Here is a 21,890-nt window from a genome sequence, read left to right as displayed (position 1 = left end):
ACACACACACAAAAGCAGTAGAGGTATTTGTGGGCAGCAGAGCATGCTGAAGGCAACACCCCCAAAGCCTTCAGAGATGAACGCTGCTCTCTCTCCTCTGTCTCTCAGTTTACACCCATGTGTCCAAATATTTTGGGTACATTATAAAGTATCACCGTAAGAAGGAATATAAATACAATAAAATGCCCTCAAAACTGGCTTAAGATGGGGTTTGCTTTAGTGGATACATGAGTGGAATAAATTCAAACATGTCCTGTCTTACATAGCCTCTGTGTAGCAACCCCCACTGACACATAAGCAGTGTGACAGCTTAACTATTTAAAAACATTTCCCGAGGACATTTACCCAATTTTCTCTCTGCAGACAACTTGTTCTTTTTCAATGACACTTTAAATGAGAACCTCATTGTTCTTAGAAGTATGAGGTTAGCATCCAAGATATCAGTGCATTACCACCATTATATTTTGCTGCATGAAGAAAAAGGAAATTTACACTTTTTCTTTTTAGAAGAATAAGAAAGGTTTCATCAAATTCCTTTAAAATAAAATGTATTTTAAGTTATTTCCCCCTCTCACTCTACTGTGATTCAGCACCCTCCTTACCTGTGATTGTGTAAGAAAAAGAAAAAAGAAAGTGGGACAGACGAAAAAAAAAGAGGAAAAGCACAATAAGGACTTTAGAAAAGGAAAATGAGAAAAAAAGAAATGGAGGAAGAATGAGAGGGAATTCATTTTATATTCAGTACCAGTCAAAAGTTTAGACACACTTTCTCGTTCAAATAAATGCGAAGGTGTCTCCAGAATTTTGACTGCACTACTTTCTTGTCTAACCTCAAGTTTAAGCCTCATTCCAGTAAAGTTTCATTAACTTGAATTGAACTGAAATGTGTCTCAGCTCCAAATAAGAATTAGCAGGATATTAGCTTTCTGCTCCTTAACTTCCTCTGAGTAACACTGAGTGTGACTGCATCAGTGTGTGTGTATGTGCATGAATACAACATGCATTATTTATTACTGTGGCACAGATTGTGTGTGTGTGTGTGTGTGTGTGTGTGTGTGTGTGTGTGTGTGTGTGTGTGTGTGAGTGAGTGAGTGAGTGATTCTGGATGGGGTGAAAGGGTGGCATGCAGGTCATGTTACCAAAGTGAAATCTTTCTGTCTGTCTCTATGTCTTTCTTCCTCTCTGCCATCTCTCTGAAAGCTTCACCCAGGAGGGTGCGTACATGCAAGTGTGTGTGTGTGTGTGTGTGTGTGTGTGTGTGTGTGTGTGTGTGTGTCTGTAATAGCCCTCCCCCTGAGAGTGTGTCTCAGTGAACGTCTGAGGACCATGACCTTGAAGAGACGGGGGGAAAGAAAAACAGATAAAGAGAGAGAAACACACAGGGGGGCACTGAAGGTGACAGAGGACAAAACAGATAACTGAAGGATAGAGAAGGAAGCAAAATGAAGAGAGGGGAAGAAGAGGGGAGAGAGAAGCAGGAAGGACAGATAGAAAGCTACAATACTTCTTTACAAAGCAAACATCCAGACTCTTAACTAAATAGACCATTAACAGTGATAATAATATTATTCCATAGCACTTATCTAAAACCAAGACACGTTCAGATAAAGATAACAGATAAAGATGAAATACTACAGCTAGGAGAGCTGATTAAATATAATGGCAGGAGAACATAAGAGGAATCTAACACATGGAGGTCTTGTACCAGGAAAAAAGGAAATTACATCTGTTTCATCAATCTACTATAATTACATCGGCCTGCATCCTCCTTAACAGAGTTATCACAGGAACATCAAACTGTACACTTACAGGAGAAAACTATTTAACTTACAGCGAAGTGTTTCTTAAACAACAAAGAGGAAAAAGTCTATCAGAAAACTGAAGTACCGCAATCCAATTAGTGTCTCTTGCTTCCTCCCGAGTCAACTAACATTCAAAAGTGTTCGTGTTTACGATCATTTTGATTCAGTCAGCTCAAGCTCCTCATTTAGACTTCTCCACAGTCAAAGAGGCTGATCAGTTTTACTTTCAGAGAGTACTCCAACAATTTAATGACAAACTTCCATAATACTGGAGGTCTTGGGTCTAAAGACGGAATGATCAAAATTGATGCAGCAAGGAGATAACACTCCAATAACACTACACTCCCCATACTGCAATTGATAGTCATTCAAACTCCACACCACCAGTTTTTGATGCAGAATATATACAACTGATTTCACAGGCTCAGTACTGCCCATGATTAATAAATTATCTTTGTAAAATTGAGTGTGCCCCTTTAAGTCTTCACTACAGAACTGTCAAATAATTCACCCGTGTTCATTGCACAAAAAGGAGTCCATTTTTAGCAGCATCTCTGTTTTTCTCTTTTTCTTTAACATCTGGCTCATGAATATTTATCTCAAATGAGCACTGTTAAACTGAAACCTATAATAGGGACAGGTGACGATACAAAAACAGAATTGTCCCCAAGATCACCCCTTAACTCTGTGATCAACAGTTCAGAATGAGTCTCTGGTGCTCTGTGTTTTAGTGTCAACAAGACCAAGGGGAGGAGACGGAGAGGAGGAAAAGGGGAGAAGAGAAGAGGAGTAAAACCACAGAGTAGGGTTATCCTGTCCTCTGCCAAATGTGTTAATGAGTGGGGCCTACTGGTCAGCCACACACACACACGTCTGGACCTGCAGTGTGCCAGACCGGATGGTACTATAAGTATGCCTGCCAACTGCTAACAGCTCTCCCAGAGAGGCTCTCACTCAGGCTCTCACACACACACACACACACACACACACACACACACACACACACACACACACACACACACACACACACACACACACCTCAAATTTCTGCCGTAACTCCTCGTTGCCCTCCTCCCCTTCTGGAGCAACGGGAACATTGAAGTACTCTCCTTCTTCCTGGGAGAGCATCTTAAACCTGAAGAGAGAGAGAGAGAGAGAGAGAGAGAGAGAGAGAGAGAGAGAGAGAGAGAGAGAGAGAGAGAGAGAGAGAGAGAGAGAGTATATATTTCCAGTCAAATCAATTCTCAATTAGTTTATACAATTTAGGCATGTAACTGCTGCCATTAGCTAAAGCTGCTGACAGTTAGTGCACCGATTTAGTCGTCCTAAAGAATAATCAGCTCATTATTTCGTAATTCACTCTCCTTCATGGTGATCTAGCAAAGCCTGATAGAGATTTGCCCAAACAAGGTTGAGATGCTCATCATTTCACGCAATCAATAGAATATAATTTTTCATACGGGCCTGATTACCGATGCCACTCCTGACTGAACTTCATAGCTCATGGCATAACCACCATATTCAGGGTATTAATGCTGTAATGACCTCAGTTGTGTAATTTTACACTATGCACTATTTAACAACTTTTCAACAGCTTTGTGACATGGTGCTAAATAGTCATTGCTGTATGTTGGTAGCACTGTCAACAAACAGTCTAGATCCAGTGTTTGGTTTCCTTTCTGGGCTACTGTAAGAACATGGTGGTGCAACATGGCAGCCTACATATCACAATGTAGATATAAAAGGCTCATCCCAAGGTAATGAAAACACAACGGTTCTTATTTTCAGGTCATTATACACTAAAAAAAAAGTAGGAATATTATATTCCATTTTTGCCATGTCTGTTCCACTAGATGCCACTAAATTTTACACACCGCACCCTTAATCTCACCTGACAACAACTTATGTTATATGCAACCTATAACAGAATAAGTCAGAATAAGTCACTCTTACTCTGTTCCTCCCCCTGGCTGATGGAGGCTTTGGAGCTGTACTTGGATGAAGTAGAAGGAAACAAACACTTGTACAGGTTCTCTGCCCTGAATATCAGGTTTTTAATGGCATCTCTCCACCTCCACCATTCCACCTCAAACACTGGCATCTCATTAAAAGCCCTGACAGGGCAGCGTCAGCAAAAAGAAAGTAAGAGAGGAAGATAGAAAGATACAGAGACTGAGCTAGAGAGAGAGAGAGAGAGAAAGAGAGAGGGAGGGGGTTAGAGAGATAAAGAAGCTGAGATAAAGAGACGGGGTAGAGATGCTTGGCACTGAGTCTCACCAGAATAAAAAGAGGAGCTCCAACTAAAGTATTTCTCCTACAGTGCAGTAATGAACAAGGTCACCTTCACTCTCCCTCCTCCTCTACCTGTGCTGTTTCTCTGCCTCATGTCTCTCCAACCCCTCTTCCATTCATCCCTCCATCCCTCCTTTCATCTTACCATCCATCTACTCCTTGTTTCTGGAGCTCCGAGATGCCAAAGGACAGTGATCCCATGAAGTCGTTGCGGCTGGTCAGGTCCCAGTCCCACGCCTCCACCGACAGACGGCGGTCCTTATCGCACTCCTTCAGGTGGCTGGGAGAGAAAACGAGAGAAATCAACAATTGGATGGTGGCCAAGAATGATATCTCTAGGTGTTTTTTAAAATATATTTTGACCATCTCCCATTGAAACCATGTTAATTTTTAAAACCATGTGAGAGCAGTCTTGGATTTATCATTTCCATTTTTTGTCCTTCCATAACAATTTATGGCCTCCGAGAGCACCTGACAGGTAATCAGACCAACTTAATTCACCAAATACAGGACATATATAGTAACAGCTATCAGGATGTCTTCCTATATAGTCTGTATGTTGTATTCACAACACACATGTTTGAAGGACAGCCCTTCTATTTTCTGGTTGCACTGAACATCTGCTTGAACCGAAATACTTGAAAATTCAAGTCTTCTTCCACACAAACTGTGATGACGCTTATTAAGAATGTAATTGGAACCAACTGCAGTAAACAACCCCAAAAGCAAGGTTTTATGAATATAAAGAGCCAGATGTTTTTATCTGAGCGCCAGCGGTTACACACGCTTGGAAAGCCGAGCTAATGTGATGCTCTTAAAACATTGCAGAGAGAGACTGAGAGAGAGAGAGCGAGAGAGAGAGAGAGAGAGAGAGAGAGAGAGAGAGAGAGAGAGAGAGAGAGAGAGAGAGAGACACACACACAGAGAGTGAGCAAGAGAGAGAGAACAGGGGCACCAAAGATGAAAGAGAAGAAACAAAGATAAAATTGGGGAAGACTGATGGAAGAGAAGAGAGGGGAGATAGAGGCAGAGAAAAACAGCCTTCAGGGATAAATAAAAAAACAAAAAACAACCACACAGGGTGTAAAAAGGCCTTACAATTTAAAGGTCTCATTCCAGGTGGGGTTGAGGCAGCACTTAATGGTCTTGGTCTTCTGTTTGCTCTCGCTGCGGGGGTCTGGGATCAGTTTAAGCTTCACGTAGGGGTCTGACAGACCGTTGGGATCCATAGGAACCAGATTCCTGGCCTCTATTACTGGAGAGAAAAAGGAAGAATAGGGAAGGATACAGGAAGAGAGAGGGAGAAAGGTGAAGGATGGAAGAAAGATATTGAGATAAAGAGAAGAGACAATATATTTCCAATAGAATCAGTTACAATACGTCTTGCAGAAATAAATGGGAAATGGTTTGCATGTGTAAGTTGACTTCTGAGGTCAGCAGTGAAAATGACTTAAAAACTCACAACTTTTTTGAAGGCAAACCAAATGAATAAACCATTAATTGATTTGTCTTATAATATTATAATATTGTAAAAAGGGCCACCTTCAAAAAATGAATGAAATGATAAAAATTAACTGCACACATTTTAACTGCAGTTTGACTCCTGTGTGGAACATGGGGTCTTTAAGGGCAATACTGTTCATATTAACAACACTGCATTGCCACACTTTACTACTCTGAACCTCATGGACAACAATATTATTTTCCCAATAGGAAAAACTAGTACGGACTCTCCTCTCCAATTGGTAAGCCAATTTACTTTATAGCTAAAAACAAGGAATAATCACCACACTCTTCTATTTATATTCTACTCTACTTGACCCTTTTGTACACACTTTTTGTATGCCTGAATGAAAACAGCAGTTCTCTCATGTACTTGAGTGCCCCGAATTTACAAGATACTTCCTGTCTGTAATCTAATTAACGACAAAACTCTCCACTGAAACCAACAAATTGAATTAGACACGGTAAACTTGAGGCAGCCAAAAATGCGCACAAACACACAATCCCACACCAGAACCCCTGAAGTTGTATTGGGGGTTAAAGCCTTGGGGTTACCAGATCTGTCTGTAATGACCATGTAGACAGATGAAGGTTGCCAGTTCCGACACTAATCCTTCTTTTGTGGCTGTCTTATTGTTATTGGGTTGTAATTGCATTCCAGTGGCATAAAATCCCTTGCGATTGGGTTTTTTAAAGTGTGTGTTAGTGTGTATGCGTGCAATTATTGTTGCTGGTCAAGTTGTGAGGTCACATCCAATTACCAGAAGCAGGGCTGGTGTTGTGTCTTAGGCAGCTCGCTAGGGAAGCACTCAAGAACACACATAAGCACACGCAGCTATCCTTGTTAGGACATTGCATTGACTTCCACTCACTGTGGATAGCCTAACCCTAAGCATAAGCTTAGCCATAACCAATTCAAACCTTACCCCTAACCTGAACCAGAACCTCAGAAAGGACATTTAGCCTGCACTTGAACTTGAGGAAAAGTCACAAAATGACTAGATTCACGTGTGACGAGACTGGCATTGCCTTCCCCAGAGCCACACTGATAGCATAGCTAAAATAGATTGTGAGGAGAGCAGGTGAACATTTTAATTCCCAATCTTTCTTCCTTAAATTCCCTACAGATAAGGCAGGATTGGACATCTCCTGTGTGGGAGTTTGGGTCATGGGCCAGTGCAACACCCAGAAGTGAGACCTACTTACTGTTTTAAGTTGGTGCCTCTCAACTTCAGACACCAGCTCAAGCTTCGTCCCGTGGGATAGGTGACAATCTTTTTTTATTACCTCTTAAGGACACTTATAATCAGATCTGACCCTGCCCGCTGCCAAAGATTATGACAAATGTAGAAACCTAACAGTATGTCTCTTGGTATCTCAATTTACTGGGTCAGTGACAATAGTTAATTTTCCTTTGCAGAAAATGTTGCATTTTTGCCAGTTTTAGCCGTTTTTTAGTTCATACTGTCTTGTTACAAATAGACCAAGAGTTGCAAATATGAAGCCACATGACCTGAGATGTTAATTGCCAGTGACGAGAGGTCCTCACAGGTCCATTTGGTGCTAGAAAACCTAGACCTGACCCAAAAACCAAGCCAGGAGACAAATCGTGAAAACTACAAATGTCTGTAATACTGTAACTTGTCCTTCTTGCTTTTTCAAGTTCGAGTTTGAGGCTGTCTCTGGCTCATAGCAACTGTTGTTCTTGAGTAATTGCTGAGAAAAAGTAACGCACATCTGTACGATAAAAGTGAACAGTTAAGATACTAAGCTCGCTGTTCTGTGGGGTGCATGCAGCATCCTTCAAACTAGAACTGAAAGAAGGAGAGCTTCCCAGCAAACTTGAAGTATGAAAAAACCTCAAGATGTCAAAGAAAGTAGGTTTTCTTGCTGTTAAGGTGCAATGCTATGCTAAGCTCCAAGAGGTTAACCACAGCACAGACCCTACGGCCAGCATTAAACCCTCAGTGGAGCAGGTCAATAAATATTAGATGATGCCTGTTAAAGTGACCATCAAATGCTGGTTGAGGGGAGATATAAAGAGGATAGCATGCCAAATAGTCTCATAGGACACATACAGTAAATAGAGAAGGGTGTGTATGTATTTGTTTATGGGTGAGTGAATGTGTATTTTACATGTGACATGCATGTGTGCGTATCTTGCTTGCATAAAGTATGTGCTAATTACAAAAAGCATGCATGAGTCTGCATATAGATTTGTGTGTGAGTGCGAGAGAGAGAGGTAGATAACGCTTGTATTTGAGTCTACAGGGAGGGCGAGTGAAGATAAGAGTGCAGTAACAGCAGAATACTGTATGTGCACAGCTGCGTGGGTGTTGGCAGTGCACCTTTTCCCATGAGAAACAGCCTCATCAGAGCCAGATTCTTATGGTCGGTCCAACTTCTACTTGCCTGCATATCTGCTGCAAAACTACTGAAGTCATAGATTATTCCTCTCAAGGTGGTGAAACAAGTGGTTGATTTGAATGATTGTTGAACATTTATGTGTTCAGCTTTGGCTTATCTGTACAGGTATAATTAAATAGTTGTTGGCCTGATGCTCATACTAGCTGCAGAATGTGTCTACTGGTGCCAAAGAGGATCATGTAGGTACATAATCCATTACATTATGTTTCATAAAAGTATGTTAAGTGAAATAAACAATTTTCCCCCTCTATGGTTCAGACCAAATAAAATGAATGATTGATGTGATCGCCCCTCGAGCTGGGAGTGAGCCAATCCATTGAGAGACACTCTACATTACATTAAAATGATAATTTATCAAGCCAAAACGACATCAGGTGCATCATGTGTTTTTCTTTTTACAACATGACCTGCAGCTAATTTTGATTTCCATTCAGGAATCTGTCAGTGATTCTGCGGCTTTTCCTGCCACCATATGGAAGTTTTAGGTAAACGAGACGCTGAGGAACAGCGTGGAGCCTGTGTTCAGTTGGTCAGAGCTTATGCCTAAAACTACAACCCCTTCCCCGCTTGGCTGACTTGGTGCACAAGATGATGGTGTAGCAGCTGCTCTCGAATCTTTGGATTATTTAATTTGAAAGGTAAAAAGTCAAAAACCAAAACCCCAATTATAGGATCAAATCTGCATCATGAGCAAATGGTAAATTATACTAGCCTGAACATGATATTAGATTGGAATAAAAATGTCTATAAGTGCAACATTCGCTGCTCACTCCACATCAAACTCTTCTGCAGTGAGTGCAGTGTCCTTCAGGCTATGAAGTGACTTTGAGTGCATTTAAAAGATGTTGGTGGTTCTGGCATTAATGACAGGGTTAAGTGTCTGCATTCTCAACAGGGCCGTCTAGAAAGTATCAAATCTCCAGGTAAAACATGTGTTTTGGTGCCCAGTGAAACAACGATTGGTCAGAGTCCATGTCAAAAAATTGACATTATGACTTTTGATGTACATAAAATAAATGTAACTATTATTTATCATCTTCTTGACGGTATATGTTTTTCGAACATTGCTTCATCATGAGTGCAAAACCAAGGGAGGTGGGCAACTTTCAAAGCCTTAATCACACTGCATCTTTCCTGCTGGAGTGTCCGTGAGCCAAACGTTGACTCCCCTCCATCTCCATGGGTGCTGTTCTGCCACTGACCCTGAGCTCTCATCTCTCTGTGAAGGGGAAGGGAGGGAGGTGACTTAAAAGTGATCAATAAAGTGTCACTTTACACCCATGTCAATTGCTTTGATTAAATCCACAACCAGAGTTCACAGCGAAAATGCATTTCTCAATGTAGCAGCCATTTCCATCGGCTTCTGCTATGTTTAGCCATACAATCATTCCTAGTGGCTTTACAGTTCATTCTCAATGGTGCATTGTTTTTCTCTACCTCCCTGCAATGAGGAAGTGGGCTGCTGGTGGCTACACACTGACCCCTGTGGACAAAAATAAGTACTACACCCCCTGCTGCCTCTTTATATTAGCTGTAACTATCACAAGGAAAATGAGAGGAGGATTTTATCACAGCTACCTAGAAACAGAAGAGTAAAACAATGTCTGTGTATTTTCTGCATAAAATGTGTCTTTAAATTTAACTCTGCTAGTGTTGAATATACAATCTTTGCAGGTGGTAACAATAATATTCTAAAACTGACTTTCACTGAGATGAGAATAAAATTCATAAAACAAGAATATTAGCTGCTGATTTTCCTGCACAGTTTCTAACATTAATCTCTATTCTGTCCATTCTGTACTATTAGCCTAGTTCAGCCTTTACTGCTGTCTTATAGTGTGTGTGGTTGTGATAAGTCTGCTGTCTTATAATTTCCCACAGTAAATCTCAGCTAATGATCAGGTCTACAAGCGTGGGAACCAGCAAGAGAGAAGAGAGAGTAAGAGAGAATAAGCGAGAAATAGAAAGAGGTGTGAATGAATCCCAGTGAAAGACCACACAGGGAAAACACTTTCATATGCAGCAATATGCCCATGCAATATATATATATATATAGTATTTAGTGGAGATATTGTATTCTTTCACCATATGAACAGATTCAGCATATAGATTACATATGCTGTGCAGTCCAATCAATCATTTTCTTTCTTCTTCTGTTTTCCCCTTTTATTTACAGCAAAACTAAATCATTTTTACAAGATAAAATCATCATTATCTCTTAATATGCTTATTGGAAGCTATTCCACCAAGTTTGTTAATTTAAAGGCCCAGAAGACCATGTATTTCTCTGTATTATTAAATATTCGTGACCAGAAAAGTGATGTAGTTCTAAAACATTATGCATCAATCACTGATAGTTTAACATAGAAAATTCAGCTAATCTGCTTCATTAGGACTGTGTGGGTGCTGTTTGATCTGACAAAGTCCAGACAACACACCAGCTGCCTTCAGATTCTGATTTAAATGTTGCTGATGTCATGACATTACATTTCCTCAATCAAACTCTGCCCATTTCAAACCAGAGAGAGGAGCACAGCCTGAGAAAATACATAGAAAGTCTGATGTTTTCAGTTTGAGGCACAGCTGTAACTGACCTGCCTGCACAAAGCAAAGGTAATGTAAACCTCTGCTGCCACCTGGAGGTAAAACCAAACACTACAAAGCATAACAACAGGGTGGTGACACTATTCTATGCCATTTTCCTTTTATCAGTTAAATAAAACACAATAAATAAATAAATAAATAAATAAATGAAGGTTATTGAAAGACAAATGAAATGTAGGAAATCCTCCATTATTAAATCAACTGAAAAAACTTGAACGTGAATGTGATTCTGAGAAAAAGTTCAAATATCACACATTGTATGAAGCGGATTGAAGGAAAAATAATTGTGACACTTTTAACAACCACAATCATTATTTGATTTGAAGCTAAAGTCCAGTTAAGAAACACTTTTAGCAAATGGACAAAATGAATCACACACTTTAAAGAGAAAGCCTTGGAGTTTGATAGAAAGTGAAAAGGACCAGCTGTTCTTATAAATAAAAGATTAAACCTGTGCAGCCTTCATGGTATTTAAAAAATATAAACTACCCAGCGGTAATAAGTCAGGCCAGTCATACTATCATTGTTGTGTTACTAAATGCTGTTAGTGACTGCTCAGTGATGCCTTGTTTAGGTCATCATCCCACCAGTGAATAGATCTGGCTCCTTTCTTTCTCTTGCTAGTTGTACACATTTAATCTTAAGAAGCCGTACAAATAATTTTATTTGAATGAAAATATATCACTTAATGATATCATGTAAAGGCTTTTGGAAAGGGAATAGACATTTTATAGTAATGTACACATTGCTAAAAGATATGCTTTTTACAACCTGATTCAACAGTGATACAGTTTTACACTTCTGTCAGCCAAAAGAACAGCATGATTCAGTCTTCAGTGTGTTAACCTACCATTACACACATTTACAGTAGTTTATTAAAAGTATACTGTGTCCATTCATGTATTGACACAACATACTTGTATGTAATTACACTGTTTGAAGGAATCAAGTCCTGATAATGGATCCAGATTAAACTTTGATTTCTGTCTCATCTCATATTTAAGCTCTGTTGCTTCACCTCTGTAGGTCTACCAGCAGAGGGAGACACATGACTGGTATTTGTTCTACTCTGCAACATCACCTGGCTTGACTGCCTGTGTGTGTGTGTGTGTGTGTGTGTCTGAGATATACTTACTGGTAACAGTGAGCACATTAGTCTTGATCTCAGCAGTGATCTTGATACGGCCTCTCCTCTCTGTGTGGTCTGTCCCACACAGGCTCGGCACGTTAGCCACACAGCGCTTATGGATGTTCATCATACAGTCTGGAAAACACACACAGAGAACAGTATATAGTACAAAAAACAATAAAATCAGAAATGGACTGTTGGTGTCAGAAAACTAGAAAAGTAAAAGAAATAAATACATGAAAGTTGGTTTGTGATTTTGTGCAACTCTTTTAATTAAAGACACAGACACACAGTTTAAGGCTTTTGTGCTCTCTGCAGTTTTCATTATGGACCAATCTGTGAGCTGAAATGTGGAGGAAAGCCTGGAACACTAGAAACTGCTCCGCTCAGTCAAAGAGACGCATAACAAGGACAGATGCACTCTGCTGCAAAACTTTATGGATGTGTGGAAAAGAAAAAGCAGCATGTAGCTCAACATGATCAAACCTACAGCTTTAGACGTGAGTGGATGTATTTAGAGTACATACGGTCACATCTCATGCCCTGGTGTAGAAGGCCGTAGAGCAGAGAGCCACAGTGGTCACAGAAAGTCGGGCTGGAGTAGGTATGGATCTTAAACCTATGCTTTGCCCTCGGGTCCTGGAGAGAGTGAGCGAGAGAGTGAGCGAGAGAGAGGGGGGAGAGGGGGTTGTACAATTAATCATTAAAATCTACATTCAGACACATTTCCTGTCTTCAACTCAGTGCAATTGATGACAGGAAGACATCATTCAGATTAACACAGTGATCATGCAGCCTGCTGTAATGATCTTGAAAGCAAAGCAGGTAAACATGCAGAAATAAATTGAAAGGTTAGTGTAACATGTTGTCCTTTTCTGAAATGTGCATCATAGTATGTATTCAAATAAATAATGAATATTAATATTGCAAACTATATATTAGTTTCCATGCTCTTTGATTTTCCTTTATCTTCCTCTTTCACCACTACACATCCAGTAATTCTCGTTAGAGCAGCAATGATTAGTCGATCAGTGACTATGATGATTGCTTTGTCATTTTTTAAGAGTAAATGCCAACGTTTTCTCATTGCAACTTCTCAATTGTAATTATTTTATAGTTTCTTTATCTCCTTTGATAGTAAATGGAATATCTGAGCTGTGAACTGTTGGTCAGGACAAAGGATATTACTTTGGGTTTGAGGAAACTGACCACTGACTTCTTTCTTTAATCAATTTCTGACATTTTTTACACCAAAAGACTCATTATGTATGATCATTATTGTGGAAAAATGTATACCGAAAGTAACTGTTAGCATTCTTATTTCTCTGCTTATCTTCCACCTTTCAACTCTGCGCACATTTTGTTTATGAACAATGTGCCATTTATAATTCAGTCCTGTGCCTTATGTGTATGACATATGTGTGTGTTTGTAATCTGATCAGATACATTTCGTCTTTGTTGACGTCTGACAAAGACCACAAAGACAGCTACATGCATGACGTGTGTGTGTGTGTGTGTGTGTGTGTGTGTGTGTGTGTGTGTGTGTGTGTGTGTGTGTGTGTGTGTGTGTGTGTGTGTGTGTCTGTCATGATGTCTGACAGGACTAAGTCAGACAGCTCTGTATGGAAGTCACAAGTTCAGGCCTCATCAATAATCCTGTTGACATGCCACTCAGCATTACACCCTTTGCACCTTACATAAAATATTACTTTCATCTTTGATTCATTGTTTTTTTATGCTGATTATGTATTTCTGATTGACAACGGGAAACTTGGGTATCATTTCCTCTTTTGTGAACATCCATAACTGAAGCGTAACTGGGGCAGAAACAAAGGATATTTCTGTCTAATGTGTGAGTGTGCTACGTGTTCATGTGTGTCTGAGACACCTGCAGCCACGGCTCAGCTGGCTTACACACCTGTATCTAAAGCAATGCGGTTTTAGTGGTTTACAGTCACATTCACATTAACTCAGACACTGATACACACACACACACACATTGCAACATGAACCCACGGAGTGTGAGAACATCCAACCACCGCTTGAGAGAGATCCAGATTGTGCAGTGAAGTGGAGCTAAGAGTTTAAATATCTATTTAATGGGGATCCATCACAGTTACAAATTATGTCCTGCAAACAGTATGCTCCATATGAAGCTATAATACACAAAATTCTAAAGGATCATTTCACATAAGGTGCCAAATACAGAACAAAATGAAACATTTGCATATATACAGATTGTGGTATTAAGTCCAGCACCTGTTATATAAGTATGTGTACACGGTTTACTTTGACGTGTGTTCACGTCCTTTCGCCTCATGAGCCAGAAAAACGAGCTGATTGATTTCTTCCTCTCTTGCACACCTGTCCTGGAAAATAATGTTTAATTTAGGCTGCCACTGCCTGAATTATACCCAGCTTCCCCAAGGTTTCTTCACAAGTGTGTGTGCTTGTTAGGACTAAATGACTGTGATTGCCTGTGCGTAGGTGTGTGGGTTTCTTTCTTCGTGCACGTGTGTGTGTGTGTGTGTTTGTTTCTCTGCTGGTTCTCGTTTTTCTCAAGGACAAGACCACCTCTTGCTCGTTTTTGCTCTACTGAAAAACAAGTGAACGTTGTGATGAGCGACAGCAGCAAAGGAGCGATATGAGGGCTGATGAAGGACAGGTGCTGGCTTATTTATGAAACCTGACCATAATAACACACCCGCCTCGAAAATAAAAGGACTGATCAGAAACAAAGCAGCAGGAAAAAAGAAGGCGAGAAAAAATAATGAATGGGGACAAAAAAGACAACACGTCTCCTGCGTCTTTCTCTTTTTATGAATCACTGCATGTGATCTTTCGTTGATGGCTGATCAGTAAAATCAAAAGAATGATAGATAGCTATAAAAATGTTGTGATGCCAATACAGCTGTCAATCAATTTTACCATGCAATGCAAGTGTTGCACACATTGTCGAGCCTCATATCAGGCCTGTAGAGGCAAATGATCCCTAGACCAGGGAGTTCCACATTTTTTTGGCTGGTGACCTTTTAAAATGATGAAATGTCTGTTTGTGCACCCCCTTGTTACAGGTTTTCCCTAAAGTTTTTCTTCTCAGACTTTCATTCAAGAATTTCAGAGAATGGAGGAAAATGCGTTTGAAAAATGACTTTTTAATTCCTTTAATTATCACTGTTTAAAGAGCTCCACCCTGTCACATCATTTCTGGCTATACTTAAATCTTAAAAACCTCATTTTCTTGAAACAAGTGAATATACAGGTGAGAATTAAATGTTTTTAAATGATTTTTTAGAAATCAGTGTCAAATACTGAACTTGATTTTTAGAAAATACTTGAAACAAACTGATTACCACTAATCAAATGCAGAAATATTCTTGCAGCGTTGGCTTTAAGGACTGAGGAGGTTTTTGCAGAATATTCAGACCATAAGGATTTGAATCCCCTGATTGAGAACCGCCATTTTTACTGCTGTTACTAGAAAAGTGTCATGTGCGACTTTTTAATGTGTGATTTTCTGACTAAGAAGAGAGAGAAAACCTGAAGCAATGCATTTACATCTTTGCAATGTTAAACTGTCAATAAAAATCACTTTTGATGTAAACTCCACAATCGCTTTATTCTCGGGGACTATTTAATTAAACAATAATGCAGTGTGATGTCAGCTCCTTAAAGGTGCTATATAAATACACTTACTAACAGTGTTGTTTTTTTATGATTTCACAAGCTGGTTTGTGTAGACTTTTTCTTTTCTGCCAGCCTGGTGTCAACTTTTGTAGCAGTTGTAGCCTTGTTTCGATTGTTTTATTCATCGTGGGAGACCATTAATCAAAAGCAGATGGTACTGTGTGGTGCTCCTGGACAAATGAGTGTACGGCATGGCATATGTTGTATTACTGAGTGTCTAAACTGAGAGCCCGCTCACAACATCAACATGATGCCAGAAAAGTCATTACCCATCAGTCAATGCTGCAGTAAGCCACACACTGTTTTGACTGTTTTCTAGTCATTCTGCTTTCTCTCATGCTCTGCTTTTCTTTGGTTTTTGTTTAACACTCTGCTATCTGTTATTTTCCCTGCCAGCAACATCAATCAACCCCCCCACACACAGACATCCTGTCATGTCATTTGTGATGCTTTGTGACAGGCAGCCTGACAGGCAGCAACAGAGAGTGACTGACATAAGAACTATTTTCTGACTTTTTTTCTTTATTCGTTTTGTCTTCATTCATGGCCTCCTCGAGTTAGTGTTTACTGACTTTCTGACATTTATACAGTGGGAATCATCAAATAGTGCCCCCACATCACTCATCTACTATACACTGTTTCCTCATATCTTTATTGTGCCCATACATACATACATACATACATACATACATACATACATACATACATACATACATACATACATACATACATACATTAAGTACATACATTAAGTACATACATACATACATTAAGTACATACATACATTAAGTACATACATACATTAAGTACATACATTAAGTACATACATACATACATTAAGTACATACATTAAGTACAACATGTCTACTGATTTCTTAAAAGCAAAAAATCTGAAAGGATTTAAAAGCAATTATAGACAAACTGGAAAAAACAACAACAAAACAAACCCAAACCAAACAGAAAAATGTGCAACATTGTATGTGGGCCATTACCGTTGTCTGAATACATTTCCCAGGTTTCTTATACAGTAAATTAACTTTTGAACTCATGCATAAAATAAAATAAGTTAACTCTATATACAAAATACTAAAGCTCATCTGAATAGAGATGAAGACAGGCAGAATGAGGCCACAAAGTAAAGCATAGCTTTATTAACTTTGTTTTGTGCTTCTCTTGGTGACTCACGCTAATTAAATTTTTCATAATTGTTTTCCTTCAGTTAGCAGGATTAAACAATGATGTAAAAACTTAAAACAGAACAACAGGATATTGTTAGATAAGCTATTTAATCCACTGTGCAACATACAAACTAGAGGTCTGTTTGTTCCAGTGTATATTTAGTTTAATACAAGATACTTCTTCCAAAAGCACAGCAGCAGACTAAAGGCTTATTTATGGTGAGTAATTCCATGCTTCTGATAAGTGTCGCTCAACAGAAATGACGCATTTCCGACAGAAAAAAGTGTCGGTCAACGCCTTCATATTTTGTTGTGCCATGTGATTTGCTAGTGTCACTAACATTGCCATGGAGACATGGACTCACTTTCACTGAACTTCCTTATTGATATTTTGGTCTGCTTTAGAAAACTTGTAACGTCTTTGTTTAATTAGTCCTAGTCAGAAAGATAAAATGTGGTAAAACAAGCCAGCTAGAGGATAGTGTCTGGTTACCATGGAGATGACTACTCTTGCCGAAGTACCGTATATATTGAAAACGTTGTCTATGTTTGCTAAAATTACATTGCTCATATTCCTCACATCATAAAGTTAATCAAAGTGCTGCTTTTCTGAAAATCTGTAATTCCTTTAGAAGTGTGGACAAAGTTCTTACACTCAGTAAAGAAACATTTCTTTTCAAATTATATTTCAGCATCTTTCTTCCCGCTCTATTTCAATAACATTGTGCACATGAGGAACAAAGTAAAATGTAATATTCCAGAGGCTGTATTGCTGCTTTTTCCATCCTGATCAATACAACAAGTGTCATTGTGTTTATCCTGAAATAAACAAATAACCAATTCCCACAATTCAGGCCTCCAATGTCCACTAATTTATGGGAAAGTATAAAGCGTTTGATTGCGTTTGTTTGAGATGCTCTCTACAGGATCTGTTTTTGATTGGGGAGGATTTGCAGAGCAATCATTTTTGGAAAAGAGGACTAATGACATCGCAAGCACAGCGGAGAATTAAAGAGTGTTAAAAAAAAAAGTGACAGAACAAGGAAGGGAGGAGATGGCCAGGGATGGTGCTTTCATTTTCACACCCTGAAAATAATTCCTCTTCTCCTTCCCCTCCCTCCATATGCTAATTGCAGTCTCTATCTCTTTGTCAGCCCTCCTCCTCTGTCAAAGGTTACCTTGTGGATTTTAACCATCTGGTCACACATACTATTAAATATATCATCACATCTACACACTCACTTTTGCTCAAACTGTATTTATGTGCTACTGTATGTGAAATCTGAGTTACAGTTGTTTCAGCATGCAAACAGAACTAGTAATACATTTGAATCTGAACCTGAGTTTGAACATATCTCTGTTTATAATGAAATCCTGATCATTACTCTACAACTTTAGTCCTGACTTTTATCTGCACTTCCTGAAAAGATCTTTGGAACATTTTCATTAACCTTATGGTTTTAAAAGAGGATAAATTCTCCAATAAATAACAACTGTCAGTGTTGACTTATGCCATTCATTAACACCGTTTTGATAATTCACTGACTTAAAAATACTAGTACTTGTACTGAGACACTTTTCTTCAGTGTTCTTTCAGTGTGGAGTTCATTCTCACCTCTGTGTGTTTCCTCTGAGTGTGTCCGTTTCCTCCCATAGTCAAAAAGACACAGGTTAGGTGAAATGTATGCTATAAATTGCCCACAGCTGTAAATTTGAGTTTGAAGGCTTGTTTCTTTATACAGTACCAGCCAAAAGTTTTGACAGGTTTCTCACTTTGGACTGGTACTGTATATGTTATCTCTGTGATAAGACTGGTAACATGTCCATGGCGTACCCTGCCTCCTCCATGATACACACTCTGTGGGGTGGTAGTCATTACCGTCAGTGTTGTGCAATAAACTGAACATAAACAGAATCAATGTCTGGAAATGAGTGCATATGTTATATTGTGTTCATACATTATGTGGATTGTCGTTAGATGCATATGGCAAGACAAATGTATGAGCATACATAAAAGTGTGTGTGTGAGAGGGATAGAGAGAGAGAGAGAGAGAGAGAGAGAGAGAGAGAGAGAGAGAGAGAGAGAGAGAGAGAGAGAGAGAGAGAGAGAGAGAGAGAGAGAGAGAGAGAGAGAGAGAGAGAGAGAGAGAGAGAGAGAGAGGGGAGCAGGAGGAATGTCTTATCAGATTTACAATAAAAGATGTGCGAGTTGTGACATTTCCCTGAGGAGGCAAGACTGCACACAAATATGACAATAATGATTAAATTTGATAAAATACAATAGAAATCTTCATGTACTGAAGTTATCTTTCACTAAATCACATTATCATAAGAAAAAAATACTGTATTCAGTTTGGGTTTGTAATTTGTGATATGTTTTTTTAAATCACTGATATTATCCAGAACATAAATATGTTAACATTCCTGTGGACAAAATATAATAGTAAAGTCCATGACATTCCAGGAATTCCATGTTAGATGAAAATAATTACAGGACCAATCTAGTCTTCCGGTCCAGTTAGTTACAGGAATAGTTTTAGTATTTTAAAAAATTTACTACTTTTGATCTGCAACACTCCTGTGTCTCTTGAGTGTATGGTAAATATGAAGCTACTGTCAGTAGCCAGTTAGTTTAGCTTAGCATGAAGGTTGGAACTAGCTAGAAATTTAGTCTTGGCATCACTGTTGCCGGGCAAACATGAGATTAAGGTAAGCCACTTTCCCCACTAAGAAATAGTCCGCCACTTTACTCTGTAAAACAACAATGTGATGTATTTACACTTCTGTTTTTGTATGATTTGAATAAACGAGACATAATGTCTTAATTAGTGAGTTTAGGTTTTGGTAGGCAGATTTTGCTTCCTTTGGCAGACATAGCTGTTTCCCTGTTTACACTCTTTGTGCTAAGGTTCATATTCACTGTACAGACATGAGAGTGGAATCAATCTTCTCATTGAAGTCTCAAAATGGCAAATTGTCCCTTTAAGCTAATTGTGAGTAGTGCTATACTTGTTGATGTGGTATATTTTGGTATATCTGCCTACACACACACACACACACACACACACACACACACACACACACACACACACACACACACACACAGAGTCCTATACCATTGGCGGGCTGTGGGCCTGAAATGTAGGTTTCATTACAGGATCTCATCCCTCGACTTCTCCCACAGGGAACCCATTCTATTAACCCAGATCTATAATTGACTTCTTCTTTTAAACATACATAGCTGACAGAGAGAGGAAGACAGATGGGGGGATTGGCAGGAGGTAAAATGGTAGTGGTGAGTTGATTGCTACAGAGAGACAAAGAGACAAGATTGACTGATTCCATACAATAAATCTTACTTCCTCTGTAGCTGCATTTATCTGGTGACCTTCAAAAACATCTCCAGCTTTGCTGTTTCTTCATATACATGACCCATGAAGAACTCCTTTAACATTATCTGATCAGAGAAAGTCTCAGGGTTGTCATTTCATCCTGAGATGAATCATATAATTGCACTATAGTGCAGCAGAGATCATTTTCTTCATTTAGTCTTCCCATTATTGTCTCAATTATTCTATTAAGCATGTGGCCTTTAAAATGTCTTAATTTGTCAGACAAATGATATGAAAACCAAAGATAACTTTCGTTTATGGCAAATAAAGCAGCAAATGTTCCCATTTGAGAAGCTGGAACCAGCTAATTTTGAAGTTTAAAAAAAGACTGAATAAATAGTTAAAACTGACACTGACACTATTGGCTCTAAGAGTCTTTCGAGTTTATAAATATTTGGCTGTCAATATTTGGCAGAGCATAACTGATTTTGTAAATTAAATAGTGACTCAAAAACCAAGTTTTTGGAAGACAGTTGGACAGCGTCCTACAGTGAACTAAAAATGCTCTAGAAACCAAAAATGTGCCTCATTGGTCATGTGGAAATCCACTGTTATTAATACAGAAAATGCAAAGCAAGTAAGAGAAAAATGCTGCCTTTTTTCTTTTTTTAGCTGCCTAGCAAAGCTGATCTCACACACTATCAACCATTAGATAAAACTATCCTTGACACATAAATATGTTACATGACCAAGCTTAAAATTACTAAAATAACTGATGGAAATGTTTTGTTCTCATGGTTTCAGGTTCAAAAAGCGGAGCCTCTGCAGGTGTGCGTGGGTGAAAACATTGTTCCAAGCTGCACAAATCTGACAGCCCCTATTAGACAATCTTTAGTCCGGTGCTCCACAATGTTACACAGCAAAATCAGATAAAAAGATACTGTCATATATTTGATTCACCAATAAACTGTATATGCTTCTAATTCAGAAACCAGTGGGAAACGCTGGTTTCTACAGTGTGAGTCTCCTCATCTTTATCTTCCTTGTTCTTTGCATAATCATAAGAGCAGGCCACCTGTCTTCCCGTCTACTATATTTAAATGTGCAGCTAGTTTGGAGCCGAGCTACACTACATTCCCACTGTGCAGGAACTGAGGTCGTAAGGCCATGAACTCATTAAGGAAATGACATGGTGGGGGTGGTAAGGCCCCGTAATTAAGAGCAGGAGCCCCAGGGGTAGAGTGGCATTTAAAAAGAGGATGTACAGTATAGAGATAGATATGGAGGGGGGGAGGGAGGGAGGGATGGTGGAGAGAGACAAATAAAGAAAGAAAGAGAGAGAGAGAGAGAGAGAGAGAGAGAGAGAGAGAGAGAGAGAGAGAGAGAGAGAGAGAGAGAGAGAGAGAGAGAGAGAGAGAAGGGTTTCAGAGGAAATAGATAAAAGAGAATACTGTGCGCTACATGCAGATATGTAATGACATTTGATCTGACCAATCAAGAAACAAATTATCTGCTGGTTCCAAAAAGTCAAGTGAAAAGTCTTTGAAGATGTTTTAAATGCGGGGAAAAGAATGATTCAAGCCAAAATAAATTTTAAAAAGCATTTTTTTGATTGAACATGAAGTTCTGAAACTACAAAGTAGCAGCATAAGAAAGGACTAACTCTAATTCATCTGTGCAGACTTCAGTAGTGCTAACTGCATTTAATCGGTCCCCTGTGGAGTTTTTAAACACTAATAGTGCAACAGACCAATGTTTATAGAAGTTTATATTCCCTGTTTTGTCATGCTATTCCACAGATTAGCATGTCTGCAATGCACTTACAAAGGCAGTAAAGATGAGGACTTCAAGCTAGCAAACCTTGTGGCTTTGCAAATTTATGAGGAAGGAAATGCACTCAATAATGGGCGTTTGTTGCATACAACCCTCAAGAAT

The 21,890-nt window shown here is 39.1% G+C and overlaps 1 protein-coding gene across 1 annotated transcript in view; it reads right to left on the bottom strand.

Moving 5' to 3' along the window:
* Nucleotides 1-21,890, bottom strand: part of LOC133999190 (protein kinase C beta type-like) — an 81,174-nt gene that overhangs the window by 28,975 nt on the left and 30,309 nt on the right. Inside the window, exons 4-8 of the mRNA XM_062438377.1 lie at nucleotides 12,285-12,396; nucleotides 11,764-11,892; nucleotides 5,193-5,349; nucleotides 4,240-4,374; nucleotides 2,841-2,937 (exon numbers count right to left, since the gene is read on the bottom strand). Of these exons, the coding sequence (XP_062294361.1) occupies nucleotides 2,841-2,937; nucleotides 4,240-4,374; nucleotides 5,193-5,349; nucleotides 11,764-11,892; nucleotides 12,285-12,396 (630 nt within the window). The remainder of the gene's footprint in view (nucleotides 1-2,840; nucleotides 2,938-4,239; nucleotides 4,375-5,192; nucleotides 5,350-11,763; nucleotides 11,893-12,284; nucleotides 12,397-21,890) is intronic.

This window comes from Scomber scombrus, chromosome 18, assembly GCF_963691925.1.
Source record: "Scomber scombrus chromosome 18, fScoSco1.1, whole genome shotgun sequence".
In the NCBI taxonomy this organism is placed as follows: domain Eukaryota; kingdom Metazoa; phylum Chordata; class Actinopteri; order Scombriformes; family Scombridae; genus Scomber; species Scomber scombrus.
Note: the sequence above shows the minus strand (reverse complement) of the source record. Positions and strands in the feature narration are given on the sequence as shown.